This window comes from Triplophysa dalaica, chromosome 24, assembly GCF_015846415.1.
Source record: "Triplophysa dalaica isolate WHDGS20190420 chromosome 24, ASM1584641v1, whole genome shotgun sequence".
NCBI classification, from domain to species: domain Eukaryota; kingdom Metazoa; phylum Chordata; class Actinopteri; order Cypriniformes; family Nemacheilidae; genus Triplophysa; species Triplophysa dalaica.
In genome coordinates, this window is record NC_079565.1 from 2,012,264 (window position 1) to 2,030,214 (window position 17,951).

General features: G+C 38.5%; 1 protein-coding gene across 1 annotated transcript; it reads right to left on the reverse strand.

Moving 5' to 3' along the window:
• Positions 1 to 334: 334 nt before the first annotated feature.
• slc25a22a (solute carrier family 25 member 22a) lies at positions 335 to 17,916 on the reverse strand. The gene is made up of 12 exons (XM_056739567.1): positions 17,683 to 17,916; positions 12,310 to 12,379; positions 10,003 to 10,096; positions 9,764 to 9,889; positions 9,349 to 9,404; positions 8,925 to 9,015; positions 7,570 to 7,627; positions 6,648 to 6,708; positions 5,860 to 6,007; positions 5,633 to 5,787; positions 5,271 to 5,346; positions 335 to 5,148 (listed from the first exon to the last, which is right to left on the reverse strand). The coding sequence occupies exons 3-12, from the start codon at positions 10,020 to 10,022 to the stop codon at positions 4,995 to 4,997; spliced, it is 945 nt and encodes a 314-aa protein (XP_056595545.1). The 5' UTR covers positions 10,023 to 10,096; positions 12,310 to 12,379; positions 17,683 to 17,916; the 3' UTR covers positions 335 to 4,994.
• Between the last annotated feature and the right edge of the window lie 35 nt (positions 17,917 to 17,951).

The window sequence follows — 17,951 nt, forward strand, 5'->3', positions numbered from 1 at the left end:
ATAATACCCAAAACAAACTACGTAAAGAAATTTTGTACTGGTTTTAATGGTAAACAGCTGATGTCTCATACTCGTATTTGTAACTATTAGAATTTCTATTGCTACTTTCAGCGGGGACATTTAAAAAGATAACACGCAATGTTTTTAATAACATTTTTATGCACGTATCTCTTTGCACACAATTAAATGAACCATTAAATCTCATGGGTTACTTCATTACGTTGTAAAAGTAAGTCAGTGTAATTATATAGATGCTGAGAGAAAGCAGTTTGAACAACACAATTAAAAAATAATTGCGTCACGTATAGACAGAATCATTTCAGGCCAAAAAAAATTCATGAACAAAGTCGTTTTATTGAACAACAATCCGTGACAAGGAATGCAACATGATCAGTGTGTCATCAGTTTTTACAACAACCATCAATACGATTGCTGTATTTCAGTTTCACACATGATGTTTTCATGACAACACACACACACATACGCTCTGTCTTGACATACAGATTCACGTCGTCTTCCAGGAGGGCTGTGTTGTGCACTTTGCGTACTTGTGTATTGTCTAGTTGTAGTGCGTTATTGCACTTTTCCTCTCAGAGGAGGATCTGTTTATAATTCTACGGGTCAGTAAACAGCAGCACATGAAGCATCACGTCATATTTCACCCCAGTAAGAAAAGACAGATTATAATTTGCATAATATGTCTATTTTAAGGTCCATTGAGTATTTTATTGCCAATAACTTAAAAGCAAATTTGCCCTGTTAATCTTGATTGTTAAGAGTCACAATGCAAAAGAAAACAAAAATGCCTTTTTCACTGGGATATAATATGACATATACATGTTTTAAAAGTGTTTAGCTCCACCCATTTATCTTTCTATGGACTATTTCTTAATTATTGCATAAATATGCGCTGGTCTTTATATATAGTGTAGATATGCTCTTTATTATGTAGAGAGTGAAATCACAAATATCTAACATCTAATTTACTACTTAATAAGTTTGATTCCTATTATCAACATTGGTTATATGATTTAAATATACATTCTGTGGTTTGTCAAAACAAACCGGTGATACGTCGCTTACAATTTCGCTTCTTTAGCATACAGAATATTGTACGATATCAAAGGGTTGTTAGTGAATATTGCAGCTGTGCCAGATTTATTTTGTGCTTGTGTCGTTTTATTGTAAAATCGATTCTATATTTGGTGTTTTTTTGCCACCTGCTGTCTAATTCCTTCAAGTATAAAAAGAAAGGACAGATGGTGGAAAAGAAAGGGAGGGAATGTTGGACACTCGTTCGTTACATAAACGACAAAAAACAAAGCGCACAACACCATAACACACACACCCGTGCACTTGACTGAACCCCCGTGCAAACACATACAGTACATGACCCGTCACGAAACACATCAGTTCACAGCCGATAAAACATGACGGAAATTACAATAAAAAAACGAAATCATCACAAAAATCACAGACAATAATCATCACAGTAATGAAAATATTCAGACATTTTAGCATTTGGAATGTTCAGGACATTTAATCAGAATAACAACAAGAACAACTGATAAAAAAAAGACAAGGCAAAAAAAGGTCATCAGGGTCGGACCTACAAAGTTCGGATTTCACTGGATACTTCAAATGTGGCATAAAGCTTCAATCTGACATCGCATTTCGTTTAAATGTCATATAAACATTGATGAGGTAACCACTCACATTAAACATCTGCATGTGTTACGACCCTGTAAAGTCCAACGTCTGACCTTTATAAAATAAATAAGAGCATCTGTTTGGAAATGGTGAATCTTCACCAATACTAGAGATGTTTTCTTGTAAAACAGCACCATGTGATCTTCTGAAGCTCCAGCTAATGATCATTATAGTTATTCTCATATTCATTAGGAACAATCTACATTCAATTGTAGTACGATACGAGCCGATTCAACAACATTGAGCGTTAGAATGCACTAAAAGCACATTTAAATGGCTTTCTCCTATTAGATAGCTCAGATCGGCACTGTGCTACACTGACTCATGAGAACGCGCCCGGCGGCCACATACACACTGCGGAGGAATACAGGTGTCACTCCACTTCTGACCGCTTAACCTGGTTTCAAATCGGTTTATTTGGAAGTGACAACTGCATGCAACAGGCAAATTCACTGCTTTAAATCCAAATGGTAAGAAATTGTTATTCTACTTGGTTTGCTTCCAGTCCAGTGCAAATATCTAAACACTATTAAACAAAGAGTTTAATGTATAAAACAAGCTCAACTAACCTCTCGAGACTTTAGAGCCAATTTACTTCTCAAATCAATGTGTTATGTTTAAGAATGTTTAGGTGTTCGTACTGGAAAACAAGACAAAAGTAGCGTTTGTAGTGTGTATGGAAACTGGTAAATGCAGTGACACAAGACATAAGGATTGATTCAGCCATGCAAACAAACATCATCCCTTTAAACTTTACACTCTATATGTGGCCAATATCACATACTGATGTAAGAACTGTTCACACCAAGGATGATAACTATAACTATAAAGAAGTTTGAAGTCCACACCACGACTACAGCAATAGCCATACAGAGGAATAATATTGTTGGATCACTGTCGGAGCAATTTTTGTCCGGCGGATGAACGACAGCCGATCGAAATCCATTCAGATAAACAGTATATGACTCGTGCAAAATGTGAAACTGCACCGTGTGAGCTTAGAGTAAACATAACTAGTGTGGATGCTATGAGTGTACTTGGTGTGAACAGGCATTTACACAGAGGTACTAAAACAATGGCAGGAAAGAAAATGTTAGAAATAAGAATGGGATAAACTAAACGGGTGAGGTATTAGAAGTTGGGATTTGGTCAGACAGCGTTTGGCAGTATAAAACAGACTCTCACAACGCATTTGTGAGCCTGAGCCAACAGAACTCTTTACTACACACGTTGGCAACCTTATCTCACTGTAACCGCTGTCGGGTGTTGTGACAGCACATATTGTAAGAGGAAACAAAGACTGTTGTTTTTGAGTTCTGACAAAAGGCCTGTTTGAGGATCGATCCAAACGCATCAAATAAAGACGTACGGCGTAAATGTGCATTACAAGCGCTTTGTTCGATTCGTCTGGTAGTGCATTTGAGAAAGAGAAGGGACGCACGCTTTCCAAAACCAACAGTGGTTCAAACGTAAAAATGTAAACCGCAATAACTGGTGATTCCAGATGCCGATAACCGTAAAAGGAATGGACAGGCAAACGACGTGGGGTGTGCAAATAAGCCTTCACGTACAAAACGAAAACATAAAGAAAACAATCGTAATACTATCATCTGCATATGTACATTACAGTAATCGACAATAATCACACACGATCAAACACCGAATAAAACTGTCCGTACAAATATATAGTGAGATATACTACATGTGTGTTTAGACGTCTATATAATCAAGATTATCAATAAATATGACTTCAGTTTAAAGTCTGGACCATCACTTCATAAGCGTGTGCTTTTCAGCTTGGAATGACAATTACAAATCTCCCTCCGGGGTTCCGGTGATGCACCGCTGGTCTGCAATGCATCATGGGAGCTTAGAAACGCAGCCAAAGGGGAGGTCTTACAATCATTAAACACTTCACTTTGGCTTTTACAAATCCTGTTTAAGCTGATATTTGTCATGTTTGCCTCTCTATCGCCACCTCTGTTTGAAACATTAAATTGCAGGTTAATTTATGTGTTTATCTCAAATGACTCTTCATCCCTGATTTTATGTGCTCAATAACTTTTTTTCAATCATATATTTTATCCAATGTGCTTCATATTTTTAATGATAAAACTAGAGAGCCTATAATGCCATTGGAGGTTTTACCCCCAATGGCATTATAGGCATTGAAAGCGTTTTTATATTAGAACAATGTTAGATTGTAGTAATGGGAAATATATTCCAGGTTCAGTTGGGTTTGTTTGAGCGACGCAGGAATGATTTGAAATAAAGAGGCAGTTTAAAATATATCGTTTTACCTATGGATATTAATAACATATTTGCCCATTATTCATATTTGCAGAATAGTCCGACGCATTTCTAAAAATTAGATTGTAAATTAGAATGTAAATAGACTTTACTGTAGTAAACTTCATAAATCGTATTTCATTTGTTTTTGTTTTGTGCTGTTGACTACAAACAATAAATGAACTGAGTTCAATGATACAAATTCTGCCTGTCTGGACATGTGTGTCCAAGCCAAACAAAACACTTAATCTAAGGATTATCTTTCAAAAAGTGTAAGGTCATTTCTAAGAGCGCTTCTGTTTGTAAGGTTTTACACTTTGATTCGGCGATGTTTTAATAACATTCATTAAGTTAACTTTTAGATTCAGCATCAACTGCTATACAGAATGATGCCCTTTAGTCTCCATCACAGAATATGTGTCAATTTGGGGGAACACACCACTTTCATACATTAGCTCAAGGTTGTTCCTAGCCCAAAGACCTGGCCAACAAACATAACAAGCAAACACAGGGGCAAAATAATAAAATTCACAGAGAACATTACATGCCCTCCAGTTTTAGAAATTCAAAACAGCAAGTTGATGTTCCTGCAAGGGCATAATGTTCCAAGTGTCTTGACTTTCAACTTTACGCATTAAACGTCGTGAGAGAACACACCCCCAGTCATCTCACGATGTCTTGCCAATTTCCACGACTAAATGATCCTAAAAATGATTGTATATATATCAAGGAATCAAAGTGGTTTAGTCTCGGCACGAGACCAGAGGAGACGAACCAGGCAGCTTGGCAAACACAGCCTCACTTAACTCTCAGTATTAAACCAGCACATTCAGATAAAAACACACGTCAAAACGCCACAACAACAAACGCTTAAAATCAGGTGAAGTGGTCCACGTTACGTTTTGATCCTTCGGTCACGGAGAACCTCGCGAGGGAGGGAGGGGGCTGGGGGGCGCAATACGTGATGGGTCAGGAGAAGGCGGTGAGATGATCTGTTAGTTGTTTCGTTTGGGCAGACAGCTCAGAATGTACTCTCCCACACCTAGGAAGTACACCACCTGTGCGATGCCGAACAGAGGGGCGATGACGAGAGCTCGGCAGTACGCCCCCTTCAGGAAAGCGCCGGGACCTTCGTTGTGTAATATCTTCCTGTAATCAGACATAGATAAAGAGAATAAATAAAAATGTGTGAAATATCTTTTTTAGCATCTGCTAAAGGTCACCACTGAAAGAAATGAGGTCACCTCGCTAGCCAATAAATATCACATCACCTGATACAGTCCATCACCCCGCTGTAAGTGTCCTCTTGACTACCTCGCGTGAGCGACTGTAATCTGGTCTTTATCACTGAAACAAACACACAGCAAGCACAGACGGTTCAAACAGGAACAGTTATGAAACAGCCAGCTTTTGCTTTGTGGATTGCAAAACACCCTGTTTCAAAACCTAATACCCACAAAATCTTGCCCACATAAGCAGTGACTAATGAGGCAACATCCTAACTGAAATGAAACCTTACAAGCATAACAATACAGTATTAAATTAAGCACTTTTGTATGATGGTATGGAATGCAATGCTTTGTGGGATTGCCTTCTCGGTTGACAAAAAAAATGGCATTGAAGAGAACGTTACCATCTACAGGGTTGACTGCGACGGCGGCCGTGCTTCCCGCGACGCACCCAGATACGAATGACACATAGAAAGGGGCGGGGCCATCAGCTTCTCTCTTTCCCAAATCATTAAGATTAGCAAACAAAGGAAAATAAATGACGGAAAATGGGACGTCCCTGAAAAAAGGAGACTTGAATTAGTCATGCTGTGTGAGTGTTTCTGAAATGGATATTCATGTGTTTTTCTACCTGAGCAGTGTGGCTCCGAGGCCTTTGTAGAGACCCGCGATGCCTTTTTCCTTCAGTAATTCTCGAGTGAGTTGCATAGCAGTGCGAGACTTCACCTCGACCGGACCCCCGGGGGTCTCTGCCTGAGGCATGAGCTTCCTCTGGGCCGCTACAAACACACACACGATTACACACTAAGCAGCATAAATGTGACTTTGCTCGCATCATGTGAATTATATAATTACTTAATCTAAGAGATTACTCAGTCATTTTCTGTGTATTGCTGTATAGCTGTGCTTAATGTATCTGGTAACAAGAAATCTGTTTTTCTGATTTTAAAATGTACTACTTATAGGTATGTGTTAGGTAAAAAACAATATTTCTCCCAAATGTCAAATAAAAAGATTGTTTCTTTTTACATTTACTAGCAGAAAATGAAAACTAGAGGAACAGGAAACATTATGAAAAGCTAAAAAATGTATTTCAACAAAATCGAACTTCAGGAGTGATAAAGTCGTCCGACAACAATGTGAATGACTGACAACATAACAAGAGGCATGAAAACTGATCAAATCAAGCTTTTCACATGACTTTATCACTCTTTAAATTTGTCTTGGAATTCAACAGACACTGGACTGGAAATGCCACAAAACATCTAGAAATGAAAACTATTCATCAAAAAAATTGAAATGGAATAGTTTTTTTCTTCTGTGGTTGTATGTCAACCCTGTTGGGTCGATGTGGCCACAAGAGGGCGATGTTTCACCATCATCTATTATTGCCATTTTAAACCTTGTCTAGATGCTTACCAATCCTTCCAGCATCCTGCAGCTGAATCTTTAGCATCTCCATTGGTGTCGTAACAATGACCTGAAACACAAAACATAAACAAACAAGCGTGATTTAAAGGTGCACACATGTGATAAAGGCAAAAGATGTGACACCCCTGATTATTCTGACCCAGGTTGTAACTGGTTGTGTAACAACTTTATAAATTGAGTTTATCATTCAGCTATCTGTTTTTAAGACAATCACAGCTTCCGGCATCCAGAAACCCTGTTATTTGTCAATCCATGAGGTGAAACACAATCTCCTTTTATAACATGACACGTTAACATGACACGTTAATTTTACTTATACTATAACTAAACAAAGAACCCTCAATGGCATTGGTGTCTATGTCCATGTATGCAAAACCAGAAAGCACACACAGTGCCACCTGTCGCTGGATTCATATCGTGTGATCGGCTCACAGCCGTCACATGACTGCATCACTATTTTATATAAATAACTCTTTAATTTAAATTCATAAAGCTGCGTGACAAACTATATTACTTTACAGATAAGCAGTTTATTCTAATAACTGTTGTAAGAAAAATGGCAAAGCACTTTGACACACTGCCAACACTCGTGCAGGTGAATCTTTGCTCTGTTTGTGGAAGATGTACTCAGGTGTGTATAATGTGTACGTTTAATGGTCGTGTGTTTGTACGGTTAATGCGTTTGTGTTTTGTCTCCGAGGCCATTACAGACAATTATCTGCCTTACCGGCTGCTGATTCAAACTCTAACACAATGTGTGTGTATGTGTGTGTGCTTGCATAAACAAAGGAAATAACAGCACCAATAAATAAAAGCTATTAATGGATGATCAAATGTCAGATCCATTACAGAAAGCATGTGTACTATAGTACATACGTTACATCATACTCTCTCTCTCATGCATACTGACCTGACATGTGCCCGCGCCGCAGCCGGCCAGCATCTCTCGTAACAGAGTGAGTTTCTGTCTAAAGAGAGAAGAGAGCTTGATTTCTCATTATCACAAACACACACTGAGGCTTGTTAATAATTCACACTCTGACTGGGCAGCCGTGGTCAATAATTCACTGGAGCTGGGTTCGGTCGCCATGGCGACGCAGGTGGTCCGGGAATCTTGGAGACATCTGAGCAGGGCATTGTGGGTATTGTCTGTGTGCAGCAGCCCCTATTTAATATTAATGTGTGTCGTGCAATACAATGTGATATTGTTCCATGTGCTGAATGGATTGAGATGATTGACAGTGTTGGAATGTGCCTGTACCGTGGTACAGTTAAGGGCCGTTCACATTATAACAAAAACTATAATAATAACTGTAACTATGTGTGGACGGTAATAATAAGGTTATGTTTAATTCAAGCCTGCGCTGCAGTGTTCCCAGTCGCTAAAATGAATGTAGAGGACCTGCTGAACGAATGTCTTTTTTCCCAAAATATGACAGCAAAGACTGGATGCTCTCTTTGAAGGCTGAAGGTGCGCTCGTGTTCAGGTTGTAAAGCATTTTGCCAGCTTGCTTATAAGCTTATTGCTCATAAGCTTTACATATATACATGTATAATATCCCGCCGTAAACAAGCCACTTTCCGACCAAAACAGTCTTTGATTCAGACATAAAACCTGCGATGGCATCACCAATAGTCATACATCATCTGACAGTGTGTTTTAACGTTCATCAGCTGGAAAAAAACGTTCTGAAAGTGATCTCTGTATCTTTATTGTTATACTTAAGGTGTGAATTCTGTATTCACACCTGAATACCCCTATTCTCCTGTATTAACATGTATTAACAACATTTTACATTTACATTTAGTCATAAAATAACACTTTGGTATTTTAAAATATTCTTTAAATGGTAAATTGGTACTTTGATGTTGTGCACAGTTGTGAAAGTGGTACTTTAAGGACGTTTCACTAATACCTTTGTACTTTTTGTACAATGCCATGCTAATTGACTACTATATGAATAAATCATACACTGTATTGACATTATGGTAGTAGCAAAAACACAATGTATATATAAATGGAACCATGGTAACCTTTGACTGAATGTTACTGTAACCTGACATATTTCACACAAGGGTGAGAAATGTAAAGTGTGTGTGGACGGGAATGAAAGCAAGCAGTGTGTAAGGCCAGATGATGTGTCAGCACACGTGTGCGTGTGTGTGTGTGTGTGTGTACGGATATACACAGTCTCCTAAATGAATTAGTCATCATGTTTATAATGATTAGAACCCATAGTGTGAGTGTGTTTGCATGTCACTCACCCGTCCTTGGAGAGGTGATGTCTGAAGAAATCATTTGCCGCAAGCTTGATGGCTTTTTCAGGAGTGACGAGAGTTAAATTTACAGCAGCACCTGAGAGAGAGATATGACTTTAGATTTTCTTTAAAAAGCAACATAAAAGCCTACAAGTCTACATGAACTAACATACTAAGTATGCATGTTTGAATCCCATAATCTACTATTCTATAGATAAAAGAGCAAAACAAAAAAATTATCAAACATCATCTCTGTTTGAACCTTAAAACTGCAGTTTACTTCACATGCTAATCATTACACGTGTTGAGGTCAAACATTTCACAATATTCACCGTGAAGTCTTATCCGACAGCTCCACCATTATAAGAAGCAAATTTTATTTATTTTAAAGCAAAACACGGTCACATATTCCAGCTTTAAACACACTTACCTCTATACATTCCAAAATATCCCTCCGACCGAATGGTCTTAATAAGGCAGTCTGACCTGCAACACAACACAACACAACATGTGAACTTCAAAAATCTGAGTTTGCTTTTAGATTTCAATGGATCCGTTTACATTTAGTCATTTAGCAAACGCTTTTATCCAAAGCGACTTACAAAAGAGGTAAACAATGGAGGCAATTGGAACAACATAAGGACAACAACAAGTATAAGTGCAATAAAACTGGTCTCACGATGCCAACCACAGTATACAGGGATAAGTTAGTTTTTTAGAGTCAGATCTGATGGGTCAGGCGCTGACGGAAGAGATGTGTTCAGCCGATTCTTAAAGATGATCTTGTAGCAGCGGGCAGATCATTCCACAAATGTGGAACCGATCCAGAGACGGTTCACACTCACATGCTGGTGTAGAGTTTAAATCCATTCTGCTGGTTCTGAAGACGAGTCTTGGCCAGATCGATGGGAAACACGCAGGTAACACCGATCAGTCCGGCGACGCCTCCGTTTATTAACTTGGCAGGCAAACTGGAGCACAAGATGAGCAGAGATGAGAAATATTCCAGTGAGAATAACCCGTCCATAGTTGAATGTAACGTTACACGTATCGCAGCACTTCAAATCAACATTGGCAAACGAACCTGATCTGTTTGTTAGCCATTTATCTGGATCCCTGATGTTCGTCAGTGTGTGTGTTTGTGTTGAAGATTTCTCCAAGACTTGGACTTGTTTGTGCTAGAGACATGAACATAAAAGACAGCGAAAGAAATAGTTAGACCGTGTTTAGGAGCGGAGAGTGTTTCATGATTCAGATGTGAGATCTTCATATTTGACTCCACAAATTCCTCACACTTGGTCTCATGGATTTCATCGGTTTATTTATTCACTTATCACAGTCTGTCTGGTGCAGAGAACTAAAATAGTTCTCAGGGCTCACACACACATATGAACACACACAGGAAATGTCTCTTTCAGAACTAACTGCATATTATTCATGTTGTGTCGATATGAAACAGCATTAATGACACATTTTCCTTAACGTAATGAGATTTTAACATTTCAATCCTGCATTTCTGATTGTAACAGGGCATTTAAAATCATTTATAATATCAGATGATAGGGGAATAAAAGAGAGAGAGAGAGAGAGAGAGAGAGAGGGGGGTGGTCAGAATGTGTTTAAGGGTAAAATAAGAGTCAGATTGTGGTCTGTGTGTTTTTCATATGTGGAATTTGAAATGACCTGAAGACAGTCTTTCTTTCTCTCTCTCCTCCCCTTCATTCAGCCAATCACCTTCTCTCCCCCGCGTAAGCCCCTCCCACGCCTCCTGCACTCCCCTGACACGTTTCCTGTTCCTGAGATTTCTGCTGACTGCAAACCTCTGCTTCCACATTTAATCCTGCTCATTCTCTCTCTCTGCTCTTCTCTTCATTATAGGAGGCTGTACATGTTTGGGAAATATGAATGTATCATTCACATACTTGCAGTCTTGTGAAATAAGCATAAATACATCCATTGTCAGTTTTTACTTAACATTATATTATTGACACTAGTTATGCCAAGATTACTTTATTAATCATAATTTGCCGTTTTATTTATTATCATAATATTTATTTGTTGTAACCTTGAGAAAAACTGAGAACCGTCTTTTCAGGCTTCTATATGTATGGAGTCATGCATCTCCAGTATTGTTCTGGGATGACCTCCTTGTCTCTAACTTCAGTAAATCGATTTGTTTTGGTGCACAGCAGTTTATTTTAAGACACAACATTGGTCACCAGTATAGTCTTTTCACCTTGCTTAACCAAGACATCAGATTTACTAAAAAGATTGTTCTTGTTATCAAGCAATGATATGCCGTTATACCAATTTGATCAGTACTAAACCAGCATAAACCCACCCTCACCTAACATTCATGCATATTTTTGTGATTCGCTTCCATCCATCATCACAATCTGATCTCAAACTGAGTGAACTCCAGCCCTGTTTTGACTGGCAGAATGTGACTCCTATCAGTTAACACCAAATCACAAAATAGTCTCGGTGAGACATGAGCGAGGTCAAACTACAGTGAGAAAAATCATAAAGACGCTCCCTTTAATATCTAAGATGTTTCTCAAAGACAGAAATGAGAGCAAACAGAGACATTACTAGAGCTTTAATCCAACTTCAAACGCTCAACTTTAAAGACATTTTGGTTGTTTGTGGAAGGTTGCGAAATGATCTTGAGCAATTCTTCAAGATTGAAGTTTTTTCAGATGTCTCTCTTAAGAAAGAGATCTGCGTTATCTAACATGTGACTCTCTTAAAGTGACAGTTCACCTGTAAATGAAAATTCTGTCATCACTTTTTTCCGCAGAACACAAAAGAAGATATTTAGAAGACTGTTGGTAACAGCACTGGACCCATTCACTTCTATATGGACACAAAACCAATGCAAGTGAACGGTAGGCCAGTCAACTAAACATTTTTCAAATATCTTCTTTAGTGTTCTGCAGAAGAAAGAAAGGTGAGTCAATGATGACAGAACTTTAATTTTTAATCACATTAAGAATTTCAGCAATTACAAGATATTAATACATTCAAATATATGTGATTTTCATCAAATATCTGAGCTATGACATGCATTTTTAGCTTTAAACGCTCACAGCAGGTCAAACCCTCATTTGATATTTGGAATTCAAAACATTTGAGAAAAGACAGAATCTTTAATTGAACATAACTAGAACTATACAAGAGCAGCACCCCGGCAAAAAAATGTCCATCTGAGAGATCCTCATAAAAATTTCTCTTTCAGTTTCAGTCTATATCGGAACATCAGAGACTGAAACATTATGTTTGCTTGTTACTTGTGGTCGGTCTTGTGACAGCCAGAATATCCTGTGTATCATGACAAGACATCTGTCTGCCAAACCGTCCTAAAATCACCACGAAAATAAATACATCCTACCAGAGATGAACGTTCTCCAGCGAACAGGTACAGGCACGGACAGATTCACAATACCTAGATATCTTGTAACCTGTAAAGAGAAAGACAAATCATTGATGACAATGAATGAATGAGGTTTACTGAAGCAAACCTTGAAATAACTATCATGAACTATGGAGTGCGCGAGCGACTTTCATTGCATTGCACTTTGAAACAGATAATGAACTGCTCTCAACCTCTGACCCTCATGTAAACCTTTGAAGTTTTATGGACGCACTCCACCAAAACGCTTCTCTTGACAAACACGTAGAATTCCACAACACAGAATTAAAGAGCTTAAAAACTGACTGTTTGACCAACAGTATTATTGAAATGAAACAAACTGTACTGAAATCAGTTGTAGTTTATAAAGACGTCCTTATATTTCTGTTTATTAAATAAGGGCAAGTCATTGTAAAGCGTTTTATCCTTCAGAATCTAACTCGACACAAAGACCACTAAGATTGTTGTCATGGAAACAAAGTCAAATCCTATTAACGGGTGCCAAATATTTCAGCATTGGTTACAGAAGATATCAAAAATACACACACACACAGAGAGAGAGAGAGAGAGAGAGAGACTGGAATGGAATTAATGAGAGACATCTGGTGAGGAAGACAGAGGAAGGAGAGATAAAGAGGAGGAGGAGAGAAATGAAGGTGAAGTCGACCTGAGGAGAACACACACAGCTGGAGAGAGAGTGAGAGAGAGAGGGAGAGAGAGAGAGAGAGAGAGAAAGAGAGAGAGAGAGAGAGAGAGAGAAAGAGAGAGATAGAGAGAGAGAGAGAGAGAGAGAGAGAGAGAGAGAGAGAGAGAGAGAGAGAGAGAGAAAGAGAGAGAGAGAGAAAGAGAGAGATAGAGATGTATAGATAGATAGAGAATGAGAGAGAGAGAGAGAGAGAGAGAGAGAGAGAGAGAGAGAGAGAGAGAGACAGAGAAAGAGAGAGACAGAGACAGAGAAAGAGAGAGAAAAATAACATTCAGTAATAATTGTGGGACCCTCAGAGCTGTGGACCCAAACAACTTTTCCCACCCCATCAGCTACAGGCCAAAAAAAAAGCCCTGGGTCAAATCAATAAATGCGTCTGGTTTGCTGTTCTATACTTGTAATTTCTGTTTATTTGCTGGTTAAATCTGATCTACTGGTCGCTGGTGTGTTCAGATAGAGTCTGAGACAATTGGTGAAAAACTATGTTTAATGCAAATTAAATGCAACTAACCACTCCGTTGTCATGGAAAAATACAAATGCTTTAAAAAGGAAGGATAGTAAGCTTAGAAGCCACCAACAAAACTAAACACACCCAAAAAATGGAGCTGAACTACTTTCAACAAGAATAATAGAAAATCACTGTTGTGCTTTGAATTTTTAAGGTTGTATAAACATTTTGAAATAAATTCTTCTGCATTCAGATCATGGTCATATTAATACACATACATTATTTGCATTACTTTGATAGCCATCTTTAAGAATCAGCTAAGAACGTATTAGTTAGTTACTCATTACTATAGTATTAGTACTGACCTTTATTTCTTTTCTACTCTTTCTATAAAAAACTAAACAAAACGTAGCTTTATATAGTGTGCTGGGCTATATGAGATCAGTTTTACTGCACTTATGCATTTTGTTGTCCTTATGTTGTTCCAATTGCTTCTATTGTTTGTCTCATTTGTAAATCGCTTTGGATTAAAGTGTCTGCTAAATGACTAAATGTCCCATATAAAATCTGGGTCATGACTCATAAACAGCCAAGAATGACTTTTGTTGACCAATTAGACCGTCACCTGATGATGCTTTAAGTTGACCACAAAAGCCAGCTTTACCAACTTAAAGTAAATTTAGACTTACATTTATGCATTTGGCAAACGCATTTATCCAAAGCGACCTACATTGCTTTATCCTAAACATTTTACATAGGTATTTGCAATCCCCTGTGATCGAACCTACAACCTAGCGTTGTTAACGCAATGCTCTTACCACTGAGCTACAGGAAAGAACAGAGTTTGACCCAGCAGGAAACAGCTGTTTTCTTTTTACCACTGGTCCAAAATCCACTAAAATGCTCTCTCGCTCTATCTCTCTCTCTCTGTACCTTTGACCAAACCTCACCCATCACTCTCACACCCTGATAGCAGATCTTTGACTGTGTTCCAACTCCACATGTGTTCAGCCTTTGAAGTGTACCGTTTCTCAATTTGACCCATTTATGAAGGGAACAGTGTAGTGTTCATCTATCTTCTGTATCTCCTCTACTCTACTCTTTTTGCTCTCTTTCTCTGCAGACCTGTTGCTGTCATCATATCCTTCTGATATCCTTTTGTGCTTCAAATCCAGATGAATTCAATTGATTCAACATCCGTCCCTGAGATTATAATAGGGGTGTGCATAAATGTTATATCATAATATAATATTCTTCGATAGTGTATCGATAGTGATAATGTGTGTGTGGGGGGGTGCTTGGTTTTAAAAATGAGTCATGGAGTAATGAGTTATATCAAATAAATGCTGTTTGTAAAATTCGCAAGTAATGACCCACCAGGTCACTTCTGTAGTGCATTAGACAAAAAGTTTATTCTAAAAGGTAACAATGACATTATTGTGCTTTCACGGATGTGACACCAGCGTATTTACAGCACGGATGAACCAGAGGTTTTATACTCCCCGTGTTCATTGTTTTAACTGTAATGTACCACAAGGGCCAAGTGACTTGCGTGATGCACCTTATTCCCCTGTGAGACCCACTCGAGCTGCGAAATCCACAGTTTGGGAACCCAAACCTCTGATCTAAAGGTCCAAGGGATGTTTTTACATTTATCCTTGCAGAAAATCACATGTGGGGCACAGCATGTTGTATTTCTAGCTCTACTTTTGACATATTAATACATTAAAGTATTCCAATATATGCAAATGTGTATCGTATCGAAATATATAGCAATATATTGTACCGTGACCCATCTATCGTGGTATGTGTCGTATATTATATGCTTTAGATTATAATCCTAAAATGTAATCTGCATCCATCTATTTTACATAAATTACAAATCACAGTATATACTGTATATTGTGAGAAGAATGGTAATTGATTCATATAGATTTTCAATGTTTGACACCCATACCATAAAGACAAACAGACAGAAAGCGGATTAACGTAAATTTCGAGCCTTAGAGCTTCAGCAGTCAACGAATCAATGAGTTGACAGTAATGAGTGCTTTTTACGGTAGAGCAGAGAGAGATTTATTAAGTGTTAAACACGATAAGTGAGATGAATATGAGCCGGTCGAGGAAATCGACAAACAAGCGCTTGTTGTGTTCTAGTTAATTGGTTAGCTGGTTTACCCTCATATGTGTGTATGTGTGCGTGGACATGTTGTAGTTCTGCTCTCTCTTTCTTTAACTTTAGTGAATTAATAAAAGTTTTGCAAAAGTAAAAAAGTTGTGTCTGAGTACACAATGCCAGTGCTTCTGAAAGGCAGAATTTAAAATAAATTGACTACATTATAACATGATGTGTATAGCATTTCTCTTTACGTTTGCATTAACATTTAGCACTTTTATACAAAGCAACTAGCAAATGAGAGAGCAACAATAGAGAACAATAACTGTAGCTTATATTAAAGGGGTCATATGGCACGATTACGTGCCTCACAAATCTACGTCAGTTCATGGTATGATTTGACTAAGACCGCCAAAATGTACACGCATGTAATGTGGGCGTATCTGTGAGTACAATTACTAAGAAGCCTGATGTTCCAAATACGGTGAGAGGCTTTACATTTCCGTCACATGCTTGCAGTATTCGACCAATCACTACGCACTGGTTAACTGACCAATCATAGCACGGTTCGCTTTCAGAGCAGTTTTAAACCTAAAACAAACGATAATATTAGTTAAAGCTGTGTCATATGACCCTTTAACTGCCTATTTCCACTGGAACACTGCCATGCAGTGAATATCGTAAATTGTCAATGAGTGAAATAAAGTAGTCCATACAGCATATTCTATAGATACCTGTATTACAGAGAAGTCACGTTTAAATACTTAAATGTATTATTTTGAGCCCAGGAAAGGCTTAATTTAACTGAGACTTACAAGAAAACTGATATCTGTCACCTTTGTCCTGTTAGGAAATATTAAAAGACAAGATTATGTTTAACCGGCACAGCTTTGTGAATAGTCAACATCTGTCAGCTCCTGAAATAAATTAAAAGTATATAAAACTAAAAGTATGAATAAAAGTATATCTAAAACCGATCCTGTCAAATAAAAAAAACGTATAAAAAGATGACAACATGGTTTTCCCACGACATTTCTTTAAATACCTGATAGCACTATTAAAATACCATAATCACTATAAACACATACACATATATACACTGACAAAAAACATCAAAATAATAAGGATAATCTAAATAAATGGTAATTTTGTTAGAAAAACCCTAGTACAACCATAATTATTACTATAACTATTATGATTAATAGATTATTTATTACTTTGTTATTAATGTCTTGTTTAATAAACATACATAAAATGAGTAAATATGTACAATATCTCGTCGCGAGGTCACTGATGGGAATTCATCCTCAGAAAATCCCGAGTCCGCTCGGAGCGCGCGCGACGCACCGAGAACGCGCACGCTGCGGCGACCTGACGTTGTCCTGCATCCTCGCGGCTGGGATCCGTATCGACATACAATCCGCGTCTAATTCCCCCCGGGGCAGATTCTCCGGGCGGTGGGGGCGGGGTAAAATACAAACATCTCTACACGAACAAATCAAAGCAGCGGAGAAAAGAAACTGCAAATCAATCCGCCGTTGTGTGATGAGAAACAGATGTTTGCGTGAGGAACATACTGTGCGCGAGCGAGTCGAACTTGGACGATCCCGTTCTAATCAACGTCTCAAACTGGAACGCTACCTTCTTATTGTAAAGCAAGCTGTCAACGCTGCAGGCGCGTGCGACGCGTCTAGAACGCGCCTTTAATCACAAACGAAGCTGTCAGGGCTGTAGGTGTACAACGCAACGCACTACAAACCTGCCGTAATATACGTTAAATATGACGTAAACGTCAAAACGCGTGACAGTATTACGTGTGCGCTAGCGGTGACCCGTTGCGTTCCAGACGCGTCACGATGGGAAATCATTCCTCTCCACATAACGGGAACAAATCCGCCTTATCGCATAAAATGAATAAACTCCCGTTATTTCTCTTTATTTTCCTCACATAATGCACATTTCATACCGCATCAATGAAATTTCTCTATTTGTATCGCGTCGTTATAAATATTCATTTATTCAATATTACAGGAAAATCTCCACAAATGATCGTGAGGTAATAAATCATTTGCGCTACATACCGGATTGCCGCGTATTTATCCCCGTTGCACGGCTTTGTTAGGGCTTCATCTGACGTTCCTCCTCCGGTGACAGCGTGATAATAGTTCAAACTGCCGGTGTTACTCCCGTTCGTGTGTCTGCGGAGGAAAAGGGAGGGAGCAGGAGCCCGACGCGCACGGGAGGAGCGCGCAGGAGAAAGCGCTCGTTTGTGTCGCCGCCTACTGACGCATCTCTGTACTGCGCGCTCAGCGTTTATTATGCCGTCATCGCGATAACCTTGAGCTTCAAA